The sequence below is a fragment of the Narcine bancroftii genome, chromosome 4, assembly GCF_036971445.1.
Source record: "Narcine bancroftii isolate sNarBan1 chromosome 4, sNarBan1.hap1, whole genome shotgun sequence".
NCBI classification, from domain to species: Eukaryota; Metazoa; Chordata; class Chondrichthyes; order Torpediniformes; family Narcinidae; genus Narcine; species Narcine bancroftii.
This window is the reverse complement of record NC_091472.1, coordinates 299,803,144-299,827,799: the sequence shown is the minus strand read 5'-3', so window position 1 is coordinate 299,827,799 and position 24,656 is coordinate 299,803,144. Positions and strand designations below refer to the sequence as shown.

Sequence of the window (24,656 nt, the reverse complement as noted above, 5' to 3'; positions counted from 1 at the left end):
ATGACCTGCATCATGCAATTATAACACCAATATGACTTTGCTTCCTTTACATAATTGATGAAGATCAAAATAAATGAAATATACCCAGTGCAATTATGAATAACTGCTGAAGTTTAATATATTATTAATTGATAGGTCATTGCTTGTGAGCAACAGCTTGACTACTCCTATGACACCCGATGTGACATATGGTCTTTGGGCATCACAGCAATTGAACTTGGTGATGGTGAGCCACCTTTGTCTGATCTGCATCCTGTGAAAGCACTCTTTAAAATTCCAAGGTACATCACTAGATGGCTCTCTTAGCTTAATTCTACTCCATGACTATTAAATTATAACATCACCTTGTATAAAGAAAGAATGAACATGTATGGTAACTTTTTTTGTTTCAAAGTTTCAGCCTGAATAATTAAGATCTGGGAAATATTTGTAGGAAAACATTCAAGAAATAGCATGAATGTAATATTTTTCATTTTTTTTCATTGAATAATTATGCCAATTCTACTCATAATTAAACTAATGTAAATTATACAATAACCCAGTTCTAAATATTAATTTGAAATATTACACTTAAGCTTGAAATGTGCTTTAAAATGTATGAACATTTGTGTAAAAGTCTGATTTCCACAAGTCATTTCATAGTGCATACTTTTAGTGAATCCGTGACTTGTGCTGTCATACACTTTTCAATTGCTTGGTTTCAGAAGCTTTCATTACACCATTAATTGTTGTGGTATATTTCCACAAATAATAAAAGCCTTATGATCAGTCATACACGATAGATGTGCTCCTTTTTATCTCCAGGTAGATTGTCAATCTGTAGTCCAGACTCCAGCTAGTCAAGCCCCCACTATCCTTTGTCTGAAAAAAGAAACATGGTCCAGGTGGCAGCAGTGACAATCAAATGGAAGGAAGAGGGGAGGAATTAATGAGCCAAAAAATTAATGCAAAAAAGACAATTTACAACAATGAATGGAAAATTTTGTGATGAAAAATATTTAATTAATTATCTGGATCAGAATAATGGAAAAAATTATTGCATGTTTTATATAATTAAGGTGAAATCACTCTAGATATTATTACTCAGGCTATGTTGAAGTGTTTTGCTATGCATTTTGTCAGTATTGTCAAGTCAGTTGGTATAATCTGTGCAGAATAAAATGGTTACATTTTTAAATAAAACGAGAAGAGCAAATATATCACTGATTAGTGAGAATGGTCTCTGAAAGGAGTTACTGTAGACTTGATATTAAATAAAAAATATTTTAAAATTTATTATCTTTAAACTTTAGGTTGTTTACATGCTTTTATTGTATGCACAGACATTCCCTTCACAGAATCGTAAATGGCAAATAATCAAATCATGTGGATTTCAGTTTTTGACCCAGTTATTTATCAATTTTGAATTAAATTGTTGAATGTATTTTAATAACATTTTCTATTAAGAAAAATGCAGAAAATATAGGAAAGGAAGGGATTAGAGAAGTTTTCTCTTGAACCAGGGATTAGTTTGTTTCAACCATTTACTTATTTCAATTAATGCATGAAATTTCACTATATGCGATTATTGACAATTGGGAAAATAAATAGCAACTAATTTTGCATCTGATTTTAATGGAGTAGATGATTGATAAAGCATGAAAAGCTGAACTGTCGAGGGTTGCTGCTTGCCAAAAACCAAATCATTGCATGTTGCAAATAATTTGCTCTTCATTGCCTTTTCTTCTCCTTGTAGTATTTACTGCTAATGAGAATTTAAAAGCTGCAATAATGGAAGCCTTGACCTTAATCACCACCATCAGTGGTCCTTTTGGTTAGAATTTGCATTTCTGATTAGCTCAGATTCTTATTTTAAGTCTGAGGCTGTATCTATGAATGACAATGTTATCACCATCCACAGTACCCAGAACCTAGAAGCCAACATGCAACTGAGGAAAAAATGATATCGAATAGTACTTTATCTTGTTTCTTCTATACATGTATAAAATAGAGAATAAGAACTGCAGTTGGAGAAGGGAATACAGACTTTCAGTTATTAGCCAAATGATCAAACAGTTGAAATCCAAATTCAAAAACTGTTCTTAAAGCTAAACTGTCAGAACAGTATGAGATAAAGTAATTTCAAATATGCATTCATTGATATTTCATTCAATGTTTCACTCAAATGTTGTTTTGTATAAATCAAAGTGTTGTTGAGGAATGGATTAATATATTAAAAGTGTTTAGTTAGGATAACTAAGTTAGGAAAAATCTATTTGAAATTTGTTGTACAAATAGAGGCTAGATGTCCATTTTTGGCCAAGACACTAACATGTTGTTTCTCAGTGTGCTTTATTAAAATGGATTCTTAGACTGTACTCATAAATCTCCTGAATAGGGACCTCCAATACCTGCAGTGGAAGATAAATCATACTGAGAAAACACTGAACCATGAAATGATTCTGTTAACATGTCATCTGTCTGAAATATATTTTCAGATCCCCAACAGAAGGGGCTGAATTATGAATGGATGGCGGTCTGGCATAGTTGGTAATTTGCGATTTAATACTTTGAGTCTTGAATCTTTTAGCATCTGTTTATAATGCTCGAGTTAAAAAAAAATTAAAACATAGCAAATGAGAGAAGATTTTGGCATTGTAATGAAATATACTTTGACATTCTTTAAAGCTTAATTTATGAGAAAAAAGATTATTGGTCCTTGAACTTCACTTCATTCTAGAAATGCGCAGTTGTATAATGGTATATGAATATCACAGTCATATTTTGGCTCCTATAAAAGTATTTTGTTCTGTGCATGAAGATCTGCATTGTTATAATGTGGTACCTAAATGATATCTGTGTACAATGCTGATATTGTTTACAATATTTTCTGGACCAGAACATGAAAGTCATAATATGACTATTTCAGATTGTAATGTATGAAAAATAGAGGGTCCCAATTTTGCTTTTTATGTAATTTTGATTATTAAAGCCAAATTCACAGTATATTTTCAATAGATTCCTGTTGAACATAAGTAGACCCAACATTTATTGTTTCAGAAATAGGCTGAGCTTGTCATGATAAATACTGTATAGTTTTGCATGTTCTGGAACAAAATGAGATGGCTAATACAGCCTCGAACAGTGTTCAGAATTGAGCACCATTATATTCCTTTTGCAGCCTATTGAAGAGCTAACCATCTTGATCTATTTGCTGACAACCAAGTTAGCTATAATTGATTTAATTGGCAGAAATGCAATTTTCAGTCATTTATACAAATGCTATTCAAACACCTGCAAGGTAATACCATATATGATGAGTATTTGTTTATATTATAATTTCTCAGTGTATGATCTTGGGTTGATTATAAATCCTACCGTGACTTTTGTGCTCTGTATCTCTGCACTTTCTTCCACTCCTTCAGACTGTTAAGATGTCAACATTTTACCAATCATGGATCTATAGCCTTTGCCAAATCACCTTCATTTGCTAAAGCCATTTGGAATTTCCTTTAAATCTCTGCTTTTCCACATCTTTGCTCTTTCAAGTTTCTCAAAATCCCTGTGTTTAAACAAACTTTTCGTTATTTCTATTTCTTCTGTGTCTTGGTCAGATTTTGTCTAATAGTATTGCTGTGAATCACTTTGAAGATACTATAAGAATACAGGTTTCTGTTGTTATGGCCACTGTGGTCCTTATCATTTTTGCCTTTTTTTTAATACTTTACTTTAGAATTTTCATACATGTAGTATATAATAATTTGTATGCATCCATCATATTAGTACAGATTAGTCCTGACTACAAAAGGAAATATACCCACTCCTCTTAAAACTAAAACCCTTCCTAGCCCCAATCCCCAAAACAAAATCAATCATTACTTATCAATTTTCATTTTATATAGTTACATATTAAAGAAAGAAGAAAGAAACTAGAAAAGCTACTGGATTTTACTAGGATAGGCCATGGTGCACCAAAGACTTTAACTGACAGACATGTATTTGCATTAACAGGTGAGGTTGTAGGAATCATTGATTGGAAGAGATAAAATTAAACCACAATACATATCTTTTTGTGTGTGTGTATATATATATATCTCTCTGTGTATGTGTGTGTATATACATTCCATATTTATAAATATTTATTAAAATTATTCCTCAAATTATAATTTTTTTTCTAACAGGATAGACTCCTGAATTTCTGCATGTAATCTGTCTATACTCAGACATGAGTCCGACTTCCAAGTAACTGCAATATACTTTCTTGCCACTGCCAATACTATCTTCCTTTGATTTAGTGAAAGTTTCAGTTTAAGGTTTGTCCCTTCCACATTTCCTAATAAAAATAGATCAGGATTTTGTGGGTATGAAATACTGGTAATTTGTTCTAATAGTTCACCTACTTTCACCCAAAAAGGTCTCACTTTTGGACACGTCCATGTAGAGTACAAAAAAGTACCTTCTTCTATACTGCACTTAAAACACTTATTGGAAAAATCTGATTTTATTTTATGCAACTTGCACAACGTGATATATAATTGATGCATGAAGTTATATGTACCAGTCTATATTGTACATTGATTGTATTCGATATACAGTCTCTGCACAAATCCACCGTGTTTGTTCATCTATTGTAATTCGCAAATCCTGTTCCCATTTCTGTTTAGATTTCTGTTTAGTCCAGGTTTATAAGTCGCTCTTTGTAGTAGAAGGCACATTGCAGAAGCAAATTTCTGTACTGTCCCATGTCTAATAAGAGTTTCCAAAGAAGTACAAGTAAATGATTTTAGAGGTGACTTAAGCTAATTGGATTCTTTCTGCTGGGTTGAGACTTACTAGTGAAGTTCACTTGAAATACAATTGTTCAATTGAAAGCAGAAGATTTGGGCCATGTCCGTATGGGTGAAAATTCTGAAATGATGTGCGATGTTGACATGGGTGCACTGGTCCAGGGACTTTCATGTGACATGCGACAGATGCACTAATGTAGCTGGAATAGCAATTGCTCACTGCGAAAATGCTAGAAGTTCTTGATTTTAATTTAAGATTTAATCATGGAGAAAAATTGTGTTATGATTTTAACTAGAAAGTCAATGAGATGCAAGACCCAACATAAAGTATAATTTGGCACAGAGTTTAATTTAATTTAGACATTCAGCACGATAACAGGCCATTTCGGCCCATGAGTCTATGCCGCCCAATTTACATCCCAATAACCTACATCCATGGTATGTTTCAAGTGGTGGGAGGAAATCGGATCCCCCGAGGGAAACCTATGCAGACATGGGGAGAACGTAGAAACTCCTTACAGACAGCACGGGATTTGAACCCCAGACCCAAATGCTGGCACTATAACGGCATTGTACTAACGCTATGCCGCCCCAGAGTTCATGTATCAGTATTTTTTTCAACTTCTTATTTGTATCTGTGGATCAGTAAATTTATGGTTATATAAAATTCATTGAATTTAGAATTAGCATTTCAGAGCTTTGAGCAGTTTGACTTTTTCTATTGGGTCTATAATGACTTTAGCATTAAATCTTTAAGAAGCAAATTATTTTAATGGCTTAGTTGGTAGGAAAAGATTGATGCTGTGCCCAAGTACATATTAGTGTGACTGCAGACTGCTTGGTTGCATAGATAGTTAGAGAGAAATGTATGGTTGTACATTTTTGAAAAGGAAATAAACAGGCAGATTATTATTTGAATGGGGATAAAATTCAGAAGTGCAAAGGGCAAGGAAGCTTGAAATCTGTGAGATTTACTTGCCACCCTATGACATTATGTTAAGTTTACTTTGGAACTGGTCTGATCAAATTGATTGCTTGAATGAAATCCTGCTTTGAAATCTTTTAAAGTTACCCAACCAGTTTTATAACTGCACAATCTAAATGAGGCAACACTCAATAATGATAGGGATTCATTTTGTCATTATGATTTAAATTTAAAACATACCTTTTTAACTAATTAACACTTCAAATTGTGATGGAAAATAGCATTATTTTACTTTTGGCCAAATAGATTCAAGATCAATTTATTGTCATAGTAATAAAACTGTCCTATTATATGAAATTCCCTTTTGCCTGTTGGAAGGCAGACCGATTCTCCACTGGCAGAAATTGCCTCGGTGCCTCTTTCATTTCACACAGAGAAAGAGAAGCAAAAGATAGTACCTCCCACACCCGGAGTCACCAAGTGTTGTAGATTTGCCTTCAGCCTGTAGCCTCTGCAGCCACCCAGAGTCCAGTCCAAACCATTGGGAACCCGAGCTCCAAATCAGAACCTCTGACACAGTCAGGGACCCTTCGGTGCCCTCAACACTTCCTTGCATCCTGGTTCAAATACCTGATACCCCTCTGGCCAGTTTGAGTCAGTGTCCAGTAGTCCACAGCCTGGTGCAAGTCTCTTGACAGCAGTCTCCAGCAGCGCACAGCAGAGCCCCATCATTGGTTCACCTCCATGGTCACAGTAACTTTGGTCGTCTCTTCTGCTTCTCCTTCTCAGAAGGGGGTTGGTCTTCCCATTTTTCTGGTGCCCTGCTCCAGTCCTCTGCTTTCTCAGAGTTAGCAGCCCCTCATGGTTGCTACTGATTATCTTGGGGCACAGACATTGAGGTGTGGGATCGCAAATAAAAATCACCGTCGACTCCCTCAATGGGCCATGTGGAGCCGATGGCAGTTGACTGGGTGGCTAGACCCCATGGGAGCGCTGTATCTCCATCCCTTGCTCCCAGTGGCAAGAAAATAAACTTTAATATATAAAAATATATAATTAAAGAACAATTTCCTCTGATCAATGAGTCAGTAGGTAGAGAGTTTAATTTTAACAGGCTGAGCCACAATTAGCCCTATGTTGTTTGGGAAAGAACTTAGGTATTTACCAGCTAAATAATCTTTTCTTTTTTAACGTGTTTTTGACTTCTAAGCCTGGATGATGGATTAAGGAAGTCAGGAAGGTGCCAGAGGTTGGATGCTAGTGTATCTGCCCCTTCATCTTGACTGTTGGACTCTGCACTAAATCTGCTGATCTGAGGAGCCACATATTCCTCCTATTTGGCCCCTCAGGGATGTAGCATAACCTCATTCATTTGAATGTAGTTACTGATTGTAATGAAAAAGGTAAGTGGAATTTTAAAAAATCTTTATTTAATTTGTATTCATGCTTTTAATTACGTTACATCAGTTAAATATGCTCTTATTTTTGTATTTTTTAAACATTGCTAATTAAATCTATTTTAACTGTGTAAGTGCTAAATTATCAGAGACATTTAAAATCAACTGAATATACCTGTCATAGCATGGATTTTCAACAGGGTGTCAGAGGGCTCCAGGAACATGGCCTGAGGATTTTCACCCTTATGAAACTAATTTTGGTTGATTGTGAATGTGGAGAGGATGCCAGAAGGTTTCAATTTTAACAAGCTGAACCATACTTACCATTTTGGAGTTGAGGGTTAAATTGCTGGCAAGATCCTCTTTGATTAATGCTTCTGATGTCAGGAAGGTGCTCAATGGAGTTGATGCCCTCCAGCAAGTGGATTACAGCAAATGTAACTCCTGCATTCAAAAAAGGAAGGAAATTGTAATCAGGACACACTTGGCTATTTAGCCTAATGGATAAAATAGAGAAAATGGTTTTGTGAAAGAAAAAGCAAGGATGATAAAATCATTTTTTTTAAGATGTCAAGAGTAAAAAGGAATTGGTGACTCTGCTGTACTTATATTTCCAAAAAGCATTTGATGAGCCACTGCATCTAAATATACTGAAGAAAATAAAAGCTCATGGAGGCAGTTAACCTATTCATATGGTGAACAAGAAGCAGAAGAAGCATAAACCGGTGTTTTTTTTTTCTGATAAATAAGTGGTAAGAGATCCAGATAGGTTAAACAAGGGTCAAATATCTGGCCAATAGGGTTTTTCTTGTGTTGGAATATGTGAAATTATTCATTTGTCAGGTAAAAAGAAAAGACTGCAAGCTAATTCAGTGATCTTAGTGTCCAAGTATATGATTCACAAATTATTAGTGTACTGATATGTCAAGTAATTAGGAAATCTAATAGCTTTATTACTTAATTATGGGCTACAGGTTGCTGGAGACTGTTTCATGCGAACCAGGTATTAGATACTGGATTAGAGAGGGTGCTATGGGCTTCTGTTGGGCCTCCGGCACGAAGGCTTCCTGATCGCGTTGGAGGTTTAGTTCTGGAACTCAGGTTGACGGTGAATTGAACAGGAGCCTGTGTGGCTTAGGGACTACTGGAGGTGAATCCATGGACACAAAATGACTCTGAAGGGACTCTCTTTCTCTCTTACTGTAAGGGGCATCAGGTGACACTCATGGTGACTGTCTTATGGCAGACCAGACAGAAGGCAATTTTGTGTAATTACGTTCTGTTCTATTACATGACAATAAAGGAATCTTGAATGTTAATGGGAGCAGAATCAAATAAAAATGGGGAGTTTGTGCTTCAGTTATAAGGCATTTGTGAGACAATATTTGGAGTATATTTAAAGGATGCTAATAGAGTTCATGCAAGGTTTTTTAGACATTTGTGGGTTGTTTTCTAAGAAAATTCAGACTTGGCTTATATCAGGTAGAGTTTAGTGGAGCAAAAAGGTATTTGAAGACATTTTAAAAATGATCACTTGGCTTGACAAACTGAATGCAGAGAGGATAACCCCTCTTGTTGGAAAACCTGGAATTGGGAATCATCATGTATTTTTTTTCTCTAAAACTGTTTAAACTGAGCCCAGCTTTTTGCATTATGTATGAATGATTTGGCTGAAGGGGAAAAAAGCTTTAATTCCACTTTGCCTATGAAACTAAATCAGGTGGAATTGGAATATGTAAGAGTATGTTGAAAGTCTTCAGTGGGGCTATGGATAAACAGTGAATGGATGAGAATATGGCAATAGAATATAATTGTGACAAAATAAGGTTACCCACATCAGTGGCCTTAATAGAAAGCAGAATAGTTGATAAATGGTGAGAGTTGGGTAGTATTTACATTCAAAAGACTTAAGGTGCACAAGTTGCTGAAGGCAAGCATGCAGGTGCGATAGTGATTAAGGGAAAATGCCATATTGGCATTAGAGTATGAGTACAGAAGAAAGGAAATTTTGATTATTTTGTATAGTAGTGCCTTATATATAGTTTTAGTCTCTTTATTCAAGAAAGGATGTACCTGCCATGGAGGGAGTGCAGCAAGGATTTACAAGACTGGTTCCAGGAATGGTGATCTGCAGTGCAACTGGAAATGTGAGTTCTCAGAGCTTTGAAAAGTGAGTGGTGTATTTCACCAAATGTAAAAAATTTGTCAAGGACAAGATGTAGAGACAATGTTTCCTCTCTTTGAAAAGTCTGGGGCCCAGGGGTATAGTTTGAGAATAAAGGGGTAGGCCAATTGGTCAGAGATGAGAATTTTTTTAAAACTCAGACAGAAGTGAATCTTTGGAATTTTCTACCCTGGAATGTGGAGACTCAAATTCCCCCTATGTTCTATACTTAGATATTAAGGGGAATGAAAGGATATGGAGACAATCCTGCAAAATGGTGCTGAATTAGAAGAGCAGCCAACATTAAATGAATGTGCTCAAAGGGGTGAATATGTAGTTTTACTTCTATTTGTATTATTGGTTGAGGTGCAGCTTTTTTCCCTCTAGTCTTGATCCTTTTGAAGACTCCTCAAATGGTGAAAGCCTTAAAATGTTGGAAGGCATACATTTTTTGAGAACCATGAGGATGATAGGTCATTGTATGGAATGCTGAATTAAAGTTACAAACAGATCAGCTGTGATCTTTTAAAGTAGTGAAACAAGTTCAAAGGTCTAACTTTGTTTATTCATTTCAATGATCATGTTCAGATTAGGAGACTAACTAATGGGCTGCCATTGTGATCAGTGTTAGGATATCTGGTGTTTCCAAGCAATATAGTTGCTTTGGACGAGGGGATCAAGTGCAATATATCCAGATACAAGAGACATGTGATACAGTCATCTGGAGTAAAAAAACACATTCCTGGAGAAACTTTGAGAGATAGTTAACATCTCAGATCAAAACCACATATCAGGACTGAGAGTGTAAAAGGAAAATAACAACTATGAAGAAATGAGTGGGAAGGATGAGGTGAGGGCTGGCATGCAATTGGTGGAACCACGTGAGGAGGGAGATGATGGACAGATAGAACCAGGTGAAAGAGGGGGAGAGGTGTAGTTGGGTGATGGCAGTTCATGGGTAGAAGCAGATAAGGAGAGGGGCAAAAAAGGGACAGACAGAGCCAGGGAGCAGAAGGTTGGGGAATAGAACAAAAAGCTGGAAGGTGATAAGTGGAAACATGAGGCTGCAGATGATTGAGCTTGACAAGGAAGGCAGGTGATAAGTGAAATCTGATATAGGAAGGCAGATTATGCCAGTTAGAGGAGAGGATAGGAATCCCAATAGTTTGTGTGTAGGTAACAAGCAGACTAAACTAGGTGGGGGAGGGAAATTAACTGGTTGATTGTATATAGGAAACTGAAAAAGAAAGTTGAGAGATCCTTAGTGGATTAGAAGGAGATAGAAAGGAGCATAGGGGGTGTGGATTTCCTTAAATTGGAAAACTTTGATTCAATTGGGTTGCAGGCTTGTCGGGCAGAATATGAGGTACTGTTTCTTCTCGTTTGCATTTTGGCCTCAGTCTGCTATTGAGAAAGCAAAATAGACAGGTTGATGCGAGAATGTTTGTGGGATGGGAAGTTAAAGTGGTAACTGAGAATGGCCATTGTGGACAGAGTGCAGGAACCTTGCAAAATGCTCACCTAGCCTCCAGTTGGCCGCACCAATATAGAAGAAGCCACATTGAGAATACTGAAGGATTTAGACTTGGTTGAAGGAGGTGCCTGATCTGGAGAGGCTGTTTAGATTCCTAGATGGTGGTGAGAGGTGTAGGCACAAGTCTTTCAACTGCTTTATTTGCTTGGGAAATACCCAGGGGACAGTGAGGAACAGATGGAAGACTGGAGGTGAGAAAATGAGGGACTCATGGAGAAAGTAATTTCTGTCGAGAGCAGAAAGGATGGGAAGGGGACGATGTAACGTAGGATCCCACTGCTGCTGGGGAAATGATGAAAGATGGCTTACTTCACAGTACCCATTATCCGCAGCCTCCTGTATATCTACTTCTAGTCTTTTTCCCCTCTCTTCACCCCCCCCCCCCCCCCCCCACCTCCGCCACCCCATCCTGGCTCTTCCTGCTCACTCTGTTTCTATCACTCTCCACCTTTCCCCCTTCTTTATCTATCCATCATCTCTTTATTCCCCAGGTTCCTCCTATTGCTTGGTAGCCCCTGTCTCACCCCTCCCTCTCAAGTCTTCATACCGTCTCTTTCCTCAATTCACTCACTCCTAATGCAGGCTAACAACTCAAAATGTTGACCAGCCCTCTGTGTCTCCCAATGCTTCCTGCCCAACTGAATTTCTCTCAGTTTATTAGATGCTATAAGAGTCCAGATTCATTGCTGATGAAAGCTCGTTGGCAAAGCAGACACCAGTTGCTGAGATTTTTAAAAACTCTGCCCATCACCTCTGATTTTACTCATCGTTTTAGAGCTGAGCTTGCTGAATACTGACTGTTCTATCTTTAAGAACAGTGTCATGTTTACAGAGCAGAAAATTTACTTGCTTCAAGGAGAACAAACTTGGCTTTTCCAGTCACTGAGTTTCATCAATTCTGTTCCCATTCTGGCAAATATTTTCTGCATCTGCCTTGAAAGCTTGATGTCATTTCTGAAGTGTATTTGAAATCTGCACTCTTTTAGATGTTCAGCTTAACTTTTCATTTCCTGTTCAATCATTCTATAACTTTAAATTGATATACTATCTGTCTTTAAAATTGTATTGATCGGTTCATGTCTGTTGGAGGGTAGAAGAGAAAGAAGCATGACAGGAGAGGATAGAGGGCTAAGAGCGATAGCTCTCTGATGGGAGAAGAGGTAGAGAGCTAGAGGAAGAGAGGCAGATGAATAAGGGAAAAAGAAAGACTGGGCATGATGGAGGATATTGGAAATTAGAGGTCAATATCGATGGCGTCTGATTGGAGATTGCCAAGACGGAATACAAGGTGGTCCTCCAATCTGTGGGTGGCCTCATCTTGACAGTATATGAGACCATGAATAGACATATCAGTGTGGCAATGGGGTATGGAATTGAAATGAGTGACCACATATGTTGCATATTAACTACCTTCACTCTGCCCACTACAAATAATTTTCTATCAACGCTGTTATTAAATAACACGATTTGAGCCTTTGTGACAATCAAGCTGGATACAAGAAATAATATCAAGAGGGCATTTGGTTAATATGTACGGTTATGGAATTGGAGGAGGCAGTTGTTTGCTCACTAAGTGTGAGCATATTCTATGTGCATTATTTCAGTGTCTTTGCTTTTAACCTGTTAATTTTTAAATATTGTTGTTGCAGCTATATTCACCAGCCAACTTAAAAAGTGCATTTCAAATTCAGGCTATAAATGTTAAGATTTTTTTCTTTGATCTTTATATCTGAGTCATATTGTTCTACAGCACAAAAAGAGGCCCTTCAGCTATTGTCAATGCTGACCAAGATCGTCCTATTTTCTTGTGTTTGCCTCATAATCCTTATAATACCTTTTTGCTATATATGTACTGTTTAAATGCCTTTGAACATTACAATTATCCCTGCTTCTCCCACTTCCTCTGGCAACTTGTTCCTTACTTGCCATGGTCTGTAAAGAAGGTGCCCCTCAGGACCAGTTTCTGATCCAAGACATTTAAACTGATGAAATCTCTGATAGCACCTGAAAAATGAAAAACAAAAACTTGTGCTGTAATTGGAGCACACCTAAGCCCAAAACCACTAGTTACAGCAGAAAGACAAAAAAATTATCCCAGAAAGCAGAAAATAGCCAAATCTGTAAGCAAATTTTTGTCTGAATTGCATGGCCTGTCAGAAAACTGTGAACTTGGTGTGTTCTTGAACGAGGGATTAAGAGACCACTTAGTAATGGGTTTAGTGGACCGCAGTGCCAGACAGCGATTGCTAAGTACAAAAGATCTAACCTTTAATTAGGCACATGACAGCCTTGGAATTTCGAGATGGTCAATAACAACTTTGACATTGGTCAAGGCAAACCAATGTAAATTTTCCCGCCAAGAATGCTTCCGCTACATAAAATTCAACCATAGTCCAGTTAAGTGTTATTTCATAAAATCTAGATGGCATCTATGTGACAAAGAGGAATACATCATAGCCAGGTGTCCAAGAAAGAAAGATGGTGTCACCAAGGAAAAAAAGGAGAAAAATCGAGGACCCAGATATGGAAACATCATCTCTGGAGTGAAAACCATAGAGGAGAAGGATGAAAGCCCTCGCATTGAAACTGTGGTGTGCTGAGGAAGCAAGCACAAACTCAAAAGACTGTACAACACTTTATTCCAATAAAAGTCTGAACACCAGTTCATGCCTTGGTGGCTCCCCATGTGATTAGCTCAGGAGGGGCCGGCTCAGATTTATATTCAGGTTGGCTGATTGGCAGCCGGCCGGGTGGAGTCAGCTCCTTAGGTGGTCTTCCTGTAGGTGGTGAGATCGACCCCTGCACCACATTCAACCCCTTCTTAAAATTAAGTCTGGTGTGGGGGAGGCAGGAGCGGGGTGTGTAAAATGGTGCCGGGTAGTATTTACAGATTCAGGTGGTCTGGCGGCCGTGTCTCTGGGACCATCTCAGGGCCGGCTTCTCGTCAAAGGTCGGTGAGGGCCTGGTTGCCTGAGGGTTGGCTGGGTCTAGTGGAGCTGTGGCAGGCGTTGGTGTGGGCAACGTGGTGTCTATCTATGTCTTTCCGCGGTGGAGGGGGGTGGTTGGGTGGGTGTGGTCTGCTAGGGGTGGGGCTCTCTGAATGGCTGGAGGGAGGAGGTCGGCCCCTGAATCCTGGGTGGGCCAAGGGTACCCATGGTAGGGAGGTTGGCCCAGGTAGTCGTGATGCTGGGGGTTGGGGCCCCTGCTGATGTCAGATCCCTGATCCTCATGGCCTCTTGGGTATCTGACATATGCATAGTTCTGATCAGTGTGCCCGCATATGTTTGCAGAGGAATATCGGTCCCGGAGACATGAGTCAAGCTGGGGTGGAGACACTAGTTGCCGATTTCCTGGGGAATGAGAAAAGGAGCTCATGAGGGATCTGATTAATAGCCATGCACAAGAGCAACCTAGTGGCGGGGACGGCTTCTTGTGCACAGACCAGCCTTTGGATCTCAGGGCCAGGACGAATGCCTTCCAGATCACCCATTTTCACGCTCTACCTGCCCAATGCCCCTCAGGTTGTAGCTAATCGTGCAACTGGCCACAATGCCTCATGCTACCAGGCACTGGTGCAGTGCCCTGATAATGGTGGCTGTGAATGTGTCAGGGCAAGGGATAGCGAAGGAAAAATGGGAGTATTCATCTACAACCGCGAGGTAGTAGACAGTCTTGTTTGTGGAAGGCCAGGGGGCCTTTGAAGTCGATTGCTAAGCCATTTGAAGGGCCAAGTGGCCTTGACAACATGGACTTGTGGCAGCCAAAAGAACCACGGTTTGCACTCCACACAGACCCTATATGACTTGGTCATGGTCTGGAGATTTTGGATGGTGAAAGGGAGGTTCTGGGACTTGATGAAATGGTACAGGTGTATGATGCCCAGGTGCGTGGCACCTGCATTTGGTTGGACTGCACAGTGGTGTAGGTCCAAGTCAGGGTGTTGGGGAATCTGTGAACTTAACCGGTCTGTACTGGATGTTGTAGCTGAACATGGCCAGTTTGACTTGCCAGTGCAAGATCCTATCGTTCTTGATCTTATGGGTGGTGCTGAACATGAAAGCCACTGCATGTTGGTCAGTGAGGAGGGTGAACTTCCTGCCTGCCAAGTAGTGGTGCCAGTGGCAGTCAGCTTCCACGATTACCTGGGCTTCCTTTTCAATGGCAAAGTGCCCGAACTCAGAACCATGGAGGATCCTGGAGAAGAAGGCCATGGGTCAGCCCCTTTGGTTGAGGGTGGTCACAAGGGCAACATCAGAGGCATCACACTCCACCTGGAATGAGATGTCCTTGTCCACGGCATGCATTGTGGCATCGGCGATGTCCTACCTGATGTGAGTGAAAGCTGCTTGTACCTTGGGGGGGGAGAGGAAAGTTGGTGGCTTGGGCCAGTGGGCGGACCTTGTCTGAGAAACGGAGAACCCACTGGGAGTAATAGGAGAAAAGCTCAAGGCACCTACGGAGCACTTTGAGCGTTTGGGGGAGGAGCAATTCCATTAGTGGACACATTCGCTGTTGATCAAGACCAATGACACCAAGTTCCACGATGTACCCTAGAATGGCAAGGAGGGTGGTGATGAACATGCACTTCTCTTTGTTGTAAGTGAGGTTAATCACCTTGGCCATTCAGAGAAATCTAGCCAGGTTGTCAGTGTGGTCCTGCTGGTCATGGCCGCAGTTGGTGACATTGTCGAAGTATGGGAATGTTGCTTTTAGGTTGTGCCAGTCTACCATGCAGTCCATCTCCTGCTGAAAACCAGAGACCCTGTTAGTGACCCCAAACAGGACCTGGTGGAACTGGTAGAGGTGCCTGTCTGCCCTAAAGGCAGTATATGGTTTATCCTGGGCGTGTATAGGGATTATCCTGGGCGTGTATAGGGAGCTGGTGGTAGGTCGACTTTAGGTCAGTTGTCAAGATAGCAGGCTATATGATTGACAATGTCAGCTATTCGGGGTAGGGGGTAGTCATCCAGTTGGGTGTACCGGTTTATGGTCTGCCTATAATTGATGACCATCCTCAGTTTGCTACCCCCTTTTACTAGGACTTGGGGTCTCCAGGGACTGATGCTGGGCTCTTTGATAGCTTCCCCCAGAAGCTGCCTCATTTCTGCCTTAATGAAGACCCTGTTGGCCGTGCAATAGCGCCTGCTCCTAGCAGCTATGGGCTTGCAGTCTGACATAAGGTAGTTGAAGAGGGCAGGAGGGATTACTCATAGTGTGGAGAGGCTGCAGGTGGATTGGGGGCAGTCACTGGGCTCTGTGCTGTGGAGTGTGAGCGAGGGGAGGGGCCTGCCGAAGGCGAGGGTAAGGCTTTGGAGGTGGCATTGAATGAGGTAAGTAGCGACCAATGGCTTTTTTCTGGGGCATGGGGTGCGTTGGGTGGGCGATCAGGTATGCGCCCATATTGACCACATCGCCCCGTCGACGATGTGCGCACATTGTGGCAGTCGGGGACCAGCTGGCCCAAGATGGCGGTGCCTGGTGGATGCACGTGGAGTTGGTGTGGTCGGGCGACTTGCCCGGCAATGAAGCTAGAGCAAGTGGAAATGATATCTTCAGTGTGGATGGAGGTCGTCCAGAGGAAGATGGCGATGCCTGGGGTGAGCACACTTCAGCTGTGCGGGTCGGTGGCTGGGCCAGAAGTGATGTTGGCGCTGAGGGCGGAAATGGTAGGGCAAGTAAAGGCGTTGCCTGATCCTCACGTGGTGACATTTGGGAGGGCTCCCAGCTGGTTGCAGAGGGCTACAGCGCTTCCAACGGGCCTGGAAAGGCACACCTTAGTGAAGTGGCCTTTCTTCCCACATTGGGAGCAATGCAAGTTCCTCACTGGGCAGCCTTTGCAGAATTGCCTATCTGACCCACACCGGGACCCACAGTACTTACAGGGGCGAGTTGTGCCAGCAGCTGTGATTGTCTCCTCCACGTCGGGCCCCTCGGCGATGGCAGTTGTTTGCATCTGCCAGGCTGGAGGTTGGGAGAGTCAGGCATCGAAGGCCTCTGCATGATGGGCTGCAACCTCCAGGAAGCAGGCTACCTCCATTGTCCTGATAAGTGGGGCAATATTTTCCTCCAGCAGCTTCTGTCGGGTTCTCCTTGAGTGCAGCCCTCACACGCAGGCGTCCTGGATCAATTGCTCCACTTCAGTCACCCCGGTCTCAGCCCAGGCACGGGCAGGCTAGCTCATGCAGGGCCACCAGATAGGCATCTGTCATCTCACCTGGCTACTGGAATCTGATGCTGAGCAGGTACCAGTCATAGACCATGTTTGTTGGGGGGCTTGTATGCGCTCTCCTGGACGGCCATCGCAGGTTCGTAGTCTTTGCAGTCCTTGATAGCCTGGAAAGCTCGTGGGCTCAGCTTGGTGCGGAGCACCATGAGCTGTTTCTGGTTGGTGTTGATCACTTCAGCCTGTGTTAGGATGAACACCTCAATGGCGCGCTTCCAGATCTTGAAGTGTGCCTGGGCATTCGAGTGTTGGGAGTCGATCTCCAGGCTCCCGATCGTTAGAAACTTCTCCATGGTTTCTCTTTAAAATTTTACTGGAATAAATTGTGGTGCGCTGAGATAGCACCAAGCAAACTCATAAGGCTGAACAACAGGCTTTATTCCAGTAAAAGTCTGAACACCAGTTAAAGCTTTGGTGGCTCCCCGTGTAACTGGCTCAGGAGAGGCAGGCTCAATTTTATATTGAGGTTGGCTGATTGGCTGCCGGCCAGGTGAAATCAGCCCCTTAGGTGGTCTTCCTGCAGGTACAGAGATCGTCCCCTGCAGTAGGCTGGTGGTCGTATCACCACAGAAACTAACGATTCGGAGGAAGATGAGATACCGGAAATAATGTATATTCTCAGGTTAAAGGATAAGAAATCAGAAATCTATATCCATAGGAAAGCGATTGGAAGTCTAGAGCCAAGACGATTCTCTCTCAACATTAAGATTAAGGAAATGATCATTGACCAAGGAAGAGAGAGAAAAAAATAGACACATAAGTGGAAAGAATCAACACCTTCAAGTTCTTGGGAATAAACATCTCTGATGACCTAACCTGGGACAAGCAGGTTGAAGTGACAGTCAAGAGAGCACATCAATATGATTACCTCTTTGGAAATCTAAAGAAGTCTGGCATTCTCCCCCCTGTCCCTCAACAACTTCTACAGGTGCACCATCAGAAATATATTTGCTTGATGCATCACAACATTGTTTGGGAGCTGCTCTGATCAAGATCGGAAGAAGTCCCAGAAGGTAATAAATGCAGCTGAGAACATAATGTGAACTCCATTCCCTCCATGGACTCCAATAACTTCTACATTAGAAAGGCAGCCAATATATTGAAAGACCCATCGTATCCTGGACACACTCACTTCACCCTTCTCCCATTGGGAAGAAAGTTCGAGAGTGAAAACACACAATTTGTTACTCACACCCATCAGATTCCTTAATGCAGCCTAAAACAATGCTATTGTGGTGCTCTTGCATGGTACTAATTGATCTTATTTTTCATTGTAACTCTACTGTAAATGTGCTCTTCACATGGCTGCACAATGACCTGAACTGGTTACAGAAGAAACTTTCTTGCTGGTATAGTTTAATAAATGTGCTTAAATTCCATCTGTCTTTTCCATTATTGATCACATAATGTGCTGATGCATTAAAGTCATGATAAATTTCACCCTTGATTTCTGCCTTCACTGAGTAATTGCTCCTGAGATATGAGAAGTGATCCTGTTTTGAGAGTCATTCTGTGAATCTTTATTGATGGTAGTGTGGTGCAGCAGGGGCAGATTGGCAGGAAACTTTCATTCACTGAAGCATTGTGTGGATGTGGAATGTAAGGCCCAATGTCTTGTATATTTCAGATGGCTTGAAGCTTGGCATCCTAGCATGCACAAATGCAAACATCATTTGCATTCTATTGCTGAACTACTGAGCCTCAAGAGGATGGAAATAAGAAAATGTGCAGATGCTGGGGTCTCGTGCAGTTCATCAAGGCATTGACAAAACTCAGCAGGTTACACAGCATCCATAGAAAGTAAAAAGCAGTCAACGATTTGGGCCTGAGCCTTTCTGGAGGCATGATCTTGATTTCAGAATCAGTATTTATTGTCATGAACAAGTCATGAAATCTGGTGTTTACAGCAGCATCACAGGGTAAACATTCATATAATAAATCATCTTACAACATTACTGTAACAATAGTGCACCAAAAATTAAGACAGTGTCTTTGTTCATTGACTGTTCTGCAATCTGATGGCAGTGAGGAAGAAGTTGTCCTTGTGCCGCTGAGTACTTGTCTTTAGACTCCTGTACCTTTTTCCAGATGATGACAGTGAAGATGGTATGGCCTGGGTGGTGGGGGTCTTTGAAAATTGAGGATGCTTTTTTAAGACTCCACCTCATTGTAGCTGTCCTCGATGGAGGAAGTCTGGTGCTTTTGGAGTGTTGTCACAAAATCTTGCTTTTATGAATTTTTTCACTGCAGTATTATACCTTAACCGCAGTAAACTATATCCTCACAGATTAAAGGCATTGTTAAGCATAGTTTATATTTTGCAAACTGGTTTTATCCTTGTACAACTTTGAACACTTAAAAATTCCATTCTAATTCTACTACAGTAAATGTATGATTTTGAAAATAGGGTTCAGAATTGGAATTTCCTCCTTGAACCACCACACCTACAATAGTGGTGTTCAATCAGCCAATTACAAATATGGTGATATTTTGTTTTGACAAATTTTCATTATAAAAAGGACAAACTGTATCAGGGATCTTCATAAGCAAATTCAATGTGTTCATAGTTTTTAGGGTGCAGCATTTCTGAAGGACTTAAATATTCATTCACATAATGAGGTACATGTAATACAAAAACAGGAGAAAAATACTCACCAGCATTCCCTTCAAACATTGCACACCATATAAATGCATGTAATAGTTGAATTTTGTGGACCAATTTTTAGGGTAAAATTTAGGGCGTCAACTTTGGCATTCATTTCAAGAGGGGTAGCATGCAGGAACAGGGATGTAATGTTGAGACTCACTTGAAGTGTTGTATTTGAGAAAAGACATGTGTTGGTGAGGGTTCAGGGAAGATTTACTAGAATGATTTCAGGAATTAAAGGGTTAGTACATGAGGAATGATTGTCATTTCTTGGACTGTATTCGTTGGAGTGCAGAGGGATGAAGAGGACCTTAGAGGCATTTTGAATGCTGATGGTAGGCGATTCTAGGACAATAGGGTATAATCTCTGGATAAAAGGGCATCATTTTAAAACGGTAAAAAAAAATCTTTAGACGCTCATGAGTCTGGAATCTGTTGCCACAGGCAGCTGTGGAAGCAAGGTCATTAGGTGTATTTATGGCTGATGTTGACAGATTTAATTAGTCAGGGCAACAAGGCATACAGGGAGAAAGCCAGGGAGTGGGGCTGAGTATGATGATGGATCAGCTCATGATCAGAATGGTGAAACAGGCTTGATGGGCCTACTTCTGCTTCTAAACCTTATAATCTTGTGACTACATGCATTCTACCTTTGACCATGGTAAGTACCTGTGTCACTCGAGGCATTGGGAGCTCGGATGGGCCTAGGTCGGAGTCTGTGGTTAGGGTGTCAGTAGCTCAGGCAGGTGGCTAGGGTTTAGGCGAGAGTCTGCATTTGGAGTGTCAGGAGCTCCAGTTAGTGGGAGGCCAGGGCCTAGGTGAAAGTTTGCATTTAGGGCATCAGGACCTCCGGTGGTTTGGCGGGCAGGACCAAAAATGGTGGGGGTGGGGGGGGGTCGACTTTTACATGGTATCAATCATTACATGCGTATATAAGGTATTCTTTTGAGGTTTGGTATGCTGAAATGTTATGATACGTAATTGTAATTCTATCTGCCATTTTAGAGAACTTGATGTTACTTTCATAAAACATCTCTATTGCAATCCAAATTATTTTGTTGTATTGCAGAAATTAAGGGTAAAATTCTCAACAGAATAATAATGTTTTTCCAAAACATTGGTGGAAAAAGAATCCCATTTCACAATATAATTGAATGTGGATTTACAAGCAATGCCAATGGAAAACCAATCTGGAATTCACTTGAAAAATTCACTTGAAAAACTCAAATGCTATGATGGAGGCCAACAATATTTGTTTAGTTTTAATCCCCACAGGCATTTCACAAAGGTGAAAAGTACTTTCTAAAATAAAATTTAATGGGAGCCCTTCAGAAATTAAGACAAAAATAATTTCCCATGAAGCTAACTTCATTATTTTATTGTTTTATCAGCATCAAAAATTACAAGTAAACAGAATCATTAAATGAACATAAATCGATGAATACCTGATTGTGGAGTAATTATATTGAGAAATCTTTTTTGTTGAAATTGCATCCTAACCGAGGAGAAATTTCAAATTGTGGAAATTGCATCATAAATTGAGGTCAAAATGACCTGTAACAATTGAGAACCAGAGAATGACTTCACTGGTTGAATCAACCACCTTTTGCATGGGTATGATGTAGCATAAGCCCTGCAGGTGTTTTTTCACCTTACCTGTTAAATCAGTCACTCAGACAAACTGTAGTAGTTGCTGAAGTGGAGAACTATCTATCTATATTTATGTTGTCCACAAATTTATATCATGGGAAATGGGTGTCATCTTAGGCTCAATGATTTAATCTAATCTGTTAAATTTGGGGCCCTTGATGGTTTTGAATGACACTATCTGAAGATGACCAGTACACTTGATATACTCCAAAACATTTTGTACTCCATGTCACACAACAAATAGTACTGAAATAGATAAACTTTTCAATCGAAGCTGTGTGACCTGCTGAACATCTACATTATTTCCGTGTACCAAATAGAATAACTGGTCTTTTAGTCTAGTCTTGAGATTTTAAAAACCACATGTAGTATGTCAACAAATTTACTTCATTGGCAATGCGTTGAAGATGTAAAGACAAACAATATGTAAACAACATTTGTTCTTACCCTGAATACAATTTATGCGCATGAAATTCCTACAATGTATTAATTATTTAAATTGCACACTACATCACACAAATCAAAATGTAACAACAATTAAATAATTGTTTTATTTGGGGCTCATAGAGGAGATGCTTATGGATGTTGATCATTTCAGCATCACTTGGCATTGTTTGGTGAACAAACATTACAGAGAATGCATTCTAAGAACATGTGTATGGTTAGTTATCAAAGAAGGTTTGTTTATCATTCATTTTTAAAAAAAATTATGTCCTTTTAATGTTTCAGATTTATTGTTTGGTTTATTATTTCCTTCAAGTTTATGGATATAAATTATTTGTGAGAATTTTGTTTTGCACGTGTTGCTGATGTCACAAAATGCTCAGTAGCAGTTATGAAGACATTGTTCCTATGGTTACCAGTGAAATGCCTGCTAGTCCAAAGAGCAAGCATGCATCAGTTGATTTAATTTTAGAAGTGTTAATAGATGTGCAAGAAAATATCTTTTTATCATGTTTATATTTTGTATATCTAGTAAATGGATGTCGTAGCAGTATAATTGATGACCAAAATAGCAACACAATATTGAAAATTTTATTTTATGATAAGACATTTTCATTTTCTGTATATTGTGCACAATATTAGATAAACCAATATAACCTTTTGGATGGAATTTCAATTGTATTTTGAATGATCCTGTTAAGTTCATAAATATGCATTTTAAAAGCATTTTCATTTTTCCAAACTGCAACATATTGTTCATTTCAAACATAAGCACTAGTACTTTGTTCTCAGAAAACCTACTGAAAAGTAATACCTGTCTAATAATGATAGAGCCTGTAATGTTATTCCTTAACCAGTGATCACTATATCACTGATCAAATGGATCGCAAGATTAATTTGTGTTTGTTGATAAAGTATCTTAGTTAATTTTTCATTGTAAGTGATGGCTTCTTTCCTTCCTGCTTACTCGCCCTATCCTCACTGGCCCTGCCCACTGTTTAGGTGTTTTATTTTCAGTCTCTGGCTATCATTTGCCGTATAAACACTAGCACACAAATCAGAGATTCAGGCAGATTTTTTGAATCATGCGAATAACAAAGCTTTGCTGCTGCAGACTGCGCAAGAGAATGGTTAACCTTAAGGTCCTGATGCTTTTGTATCTGCACCTGTTTAATTAGCACTCAGAACCCAAATGTAGAAGATGATCTATTGTTCTTTTTTTATTGGGGAGAACTAATTCTGAACTTCACCTTCAAAACCTGGAGTAAGCTAGTTTCTTAATATGCTCCGTCTCAGCCTTTGATCTGCTATAAACACATAGTGTCCTCTTGGCTACATTAAGCAATCCATCAGATCCATGCCCTATGTTTCCATCTTCCTGATACAAAGACTCGCATGATACCAGCTTGCAGGTGGCTTGATAACAGAGATGTGAGGGAGAGCACACAACATTTAAAAAAAAAACTTTTGCTGCATTTTCTATTGCATTTGGAATATTTCAGTTATTTAACATGGGTTGTTGCTAATCTTTTTTTAAAAATTTTTTATTTTTCACACCGTAAACCACATTAACCATGATACATACTTTTTCCTTTGGTTGTTGCTAATCTTGATATGAATCTAATCATTAGCACTTTTTATAAGCGTGAAACACATGTGACTAGTTTCTCAGGTTCACAAATTGTTAAATGCCCAAAAGAGCTGATTTTAACTGAATCATGTTCTTATTCACAAGATTCATTTCATCACTGGTTATCCTTACATTCAGAATTGTGAAATAGTTTATTGTCAAAATAAAATTTAATTAGCCATAAAGAGTAAACAATCCAGAATGGATGATGTAAGGAGGCAAACTGAAAAACTACTACATTGAATCTGATAATGGCTCAATTATTTGCCTAAAATTATGAATGATCTTCTTTTCATTTAACTTTCCTTTCTCAGCTTTGATGAAGGGTACATGTTGGGAGTGAATTCAACACTGATTTATTGTGCTGCTTATAAAGGGCTCAGAAGCTCATCTGTGACGTCATCATGCCACCCGACTGGTGGCATTACGATCCGCTTCCTGGGATTGGTCATTTATTGCTACCCATGGAGCGGCCAATCAGTGAGCCCCTCCTTCCCAGGTGTGGCTGTTTGCTTAGCTCTGCCCAATTGGCTGCTGCTGGCCAACTTATTGGAATGGGCCGCTGCGGCCATGTGCTGCTGAGTTGAGCACCGAGTTCAAAGTGCGTAGCCCGTGTGTAGGCAGTGGGTTCCCGGTGTTGGGTCACCGCTTTGGGCATGGCATGTTCGGCGTCCTGCTACAGTATAAATTGACCCTTGAAAAACCAAAAATAACCCTGACTGTGACAGATTTTTATTGAAAGCAACACCACATTTAGAACCCTTCAAAATCACTCTCGCTATCATCATCTGAAGCAAAGATGGTGGAAAGCAATCCATACTCTCATTGTTTTAAAAAATCATCATATGGGTCACAGTCTGATGAGGCAGTTTCAACTTTGTTGTCAGTGTCCCACAATAAATGATCTTCTATGCTATCAATTGCACTTTTTAAATGATTTTTATCACAGTCTCTACTTTAACTTTGTCTCATTGCCTAATGCACGAAGTTACACAGCATGCATTGCCCACCTTTTGTAAATGATTTTTCTGCACTCGACATCCATGTATTCCATTCCTCATGCATATAGTCTTTGAATGGCTTGTTCAAGCAGACATTGAGAGGTTGCAATATAGACATCAAACTACCCAGGATAATCACCACGTAAGTATTATGTAGTGCTAACCTACTTTTAATGTTCTCAGTTAAGTGGATACGAAACACATCCCAGACCAGCAAACTCAGTTCTTTGCGTAAACTGCTTGGCCTCCTGTTCCACACATTGTCTATCCACAGT

The 24,656-nt window shown here is 40.0% G+C and overlaps 1 protein-coding gene across 32 annotated transcripts in view; it reads left to right on the top strand.

The window, feature by feature from the left end:
• The window catches only part of LOC138762153 (myosin-IIIb-like), a 550,501-nt gene that overhangs the window by 61,774 nt on the left and 464,071 nt on the right, over positions 1–24,656 (top strand). For 26 of the 32 annotated variants that reach the window (XR_011356778.1, XR_011356777.1, XR_011356779.1 and 23 more), the window contains one exon: positions 136–281. The exons of 2 other annotated variants lie outside the window; for them this stretch is intronic. Coding sequence is in view for 24 of the 30 variants with exons in the window: in XM_069935662.1 (XP_069791763.1) it covers positions 136–281 (146 nt within the window). In the remaining 6 variants the exon portion in view is untranslated. Of the gene's footprint in view, positions 1–135; positions 282–804; positions 1,276–2,477; positions 2,530–13,208; positions 13,412–24,656 lie in introns of those variants that run through there. 4 more of the 32 variants (XM_069935674.1, XM_069935671.1, XM_069935673.1 and 1 more) reach the window with 4 other exon arrangements.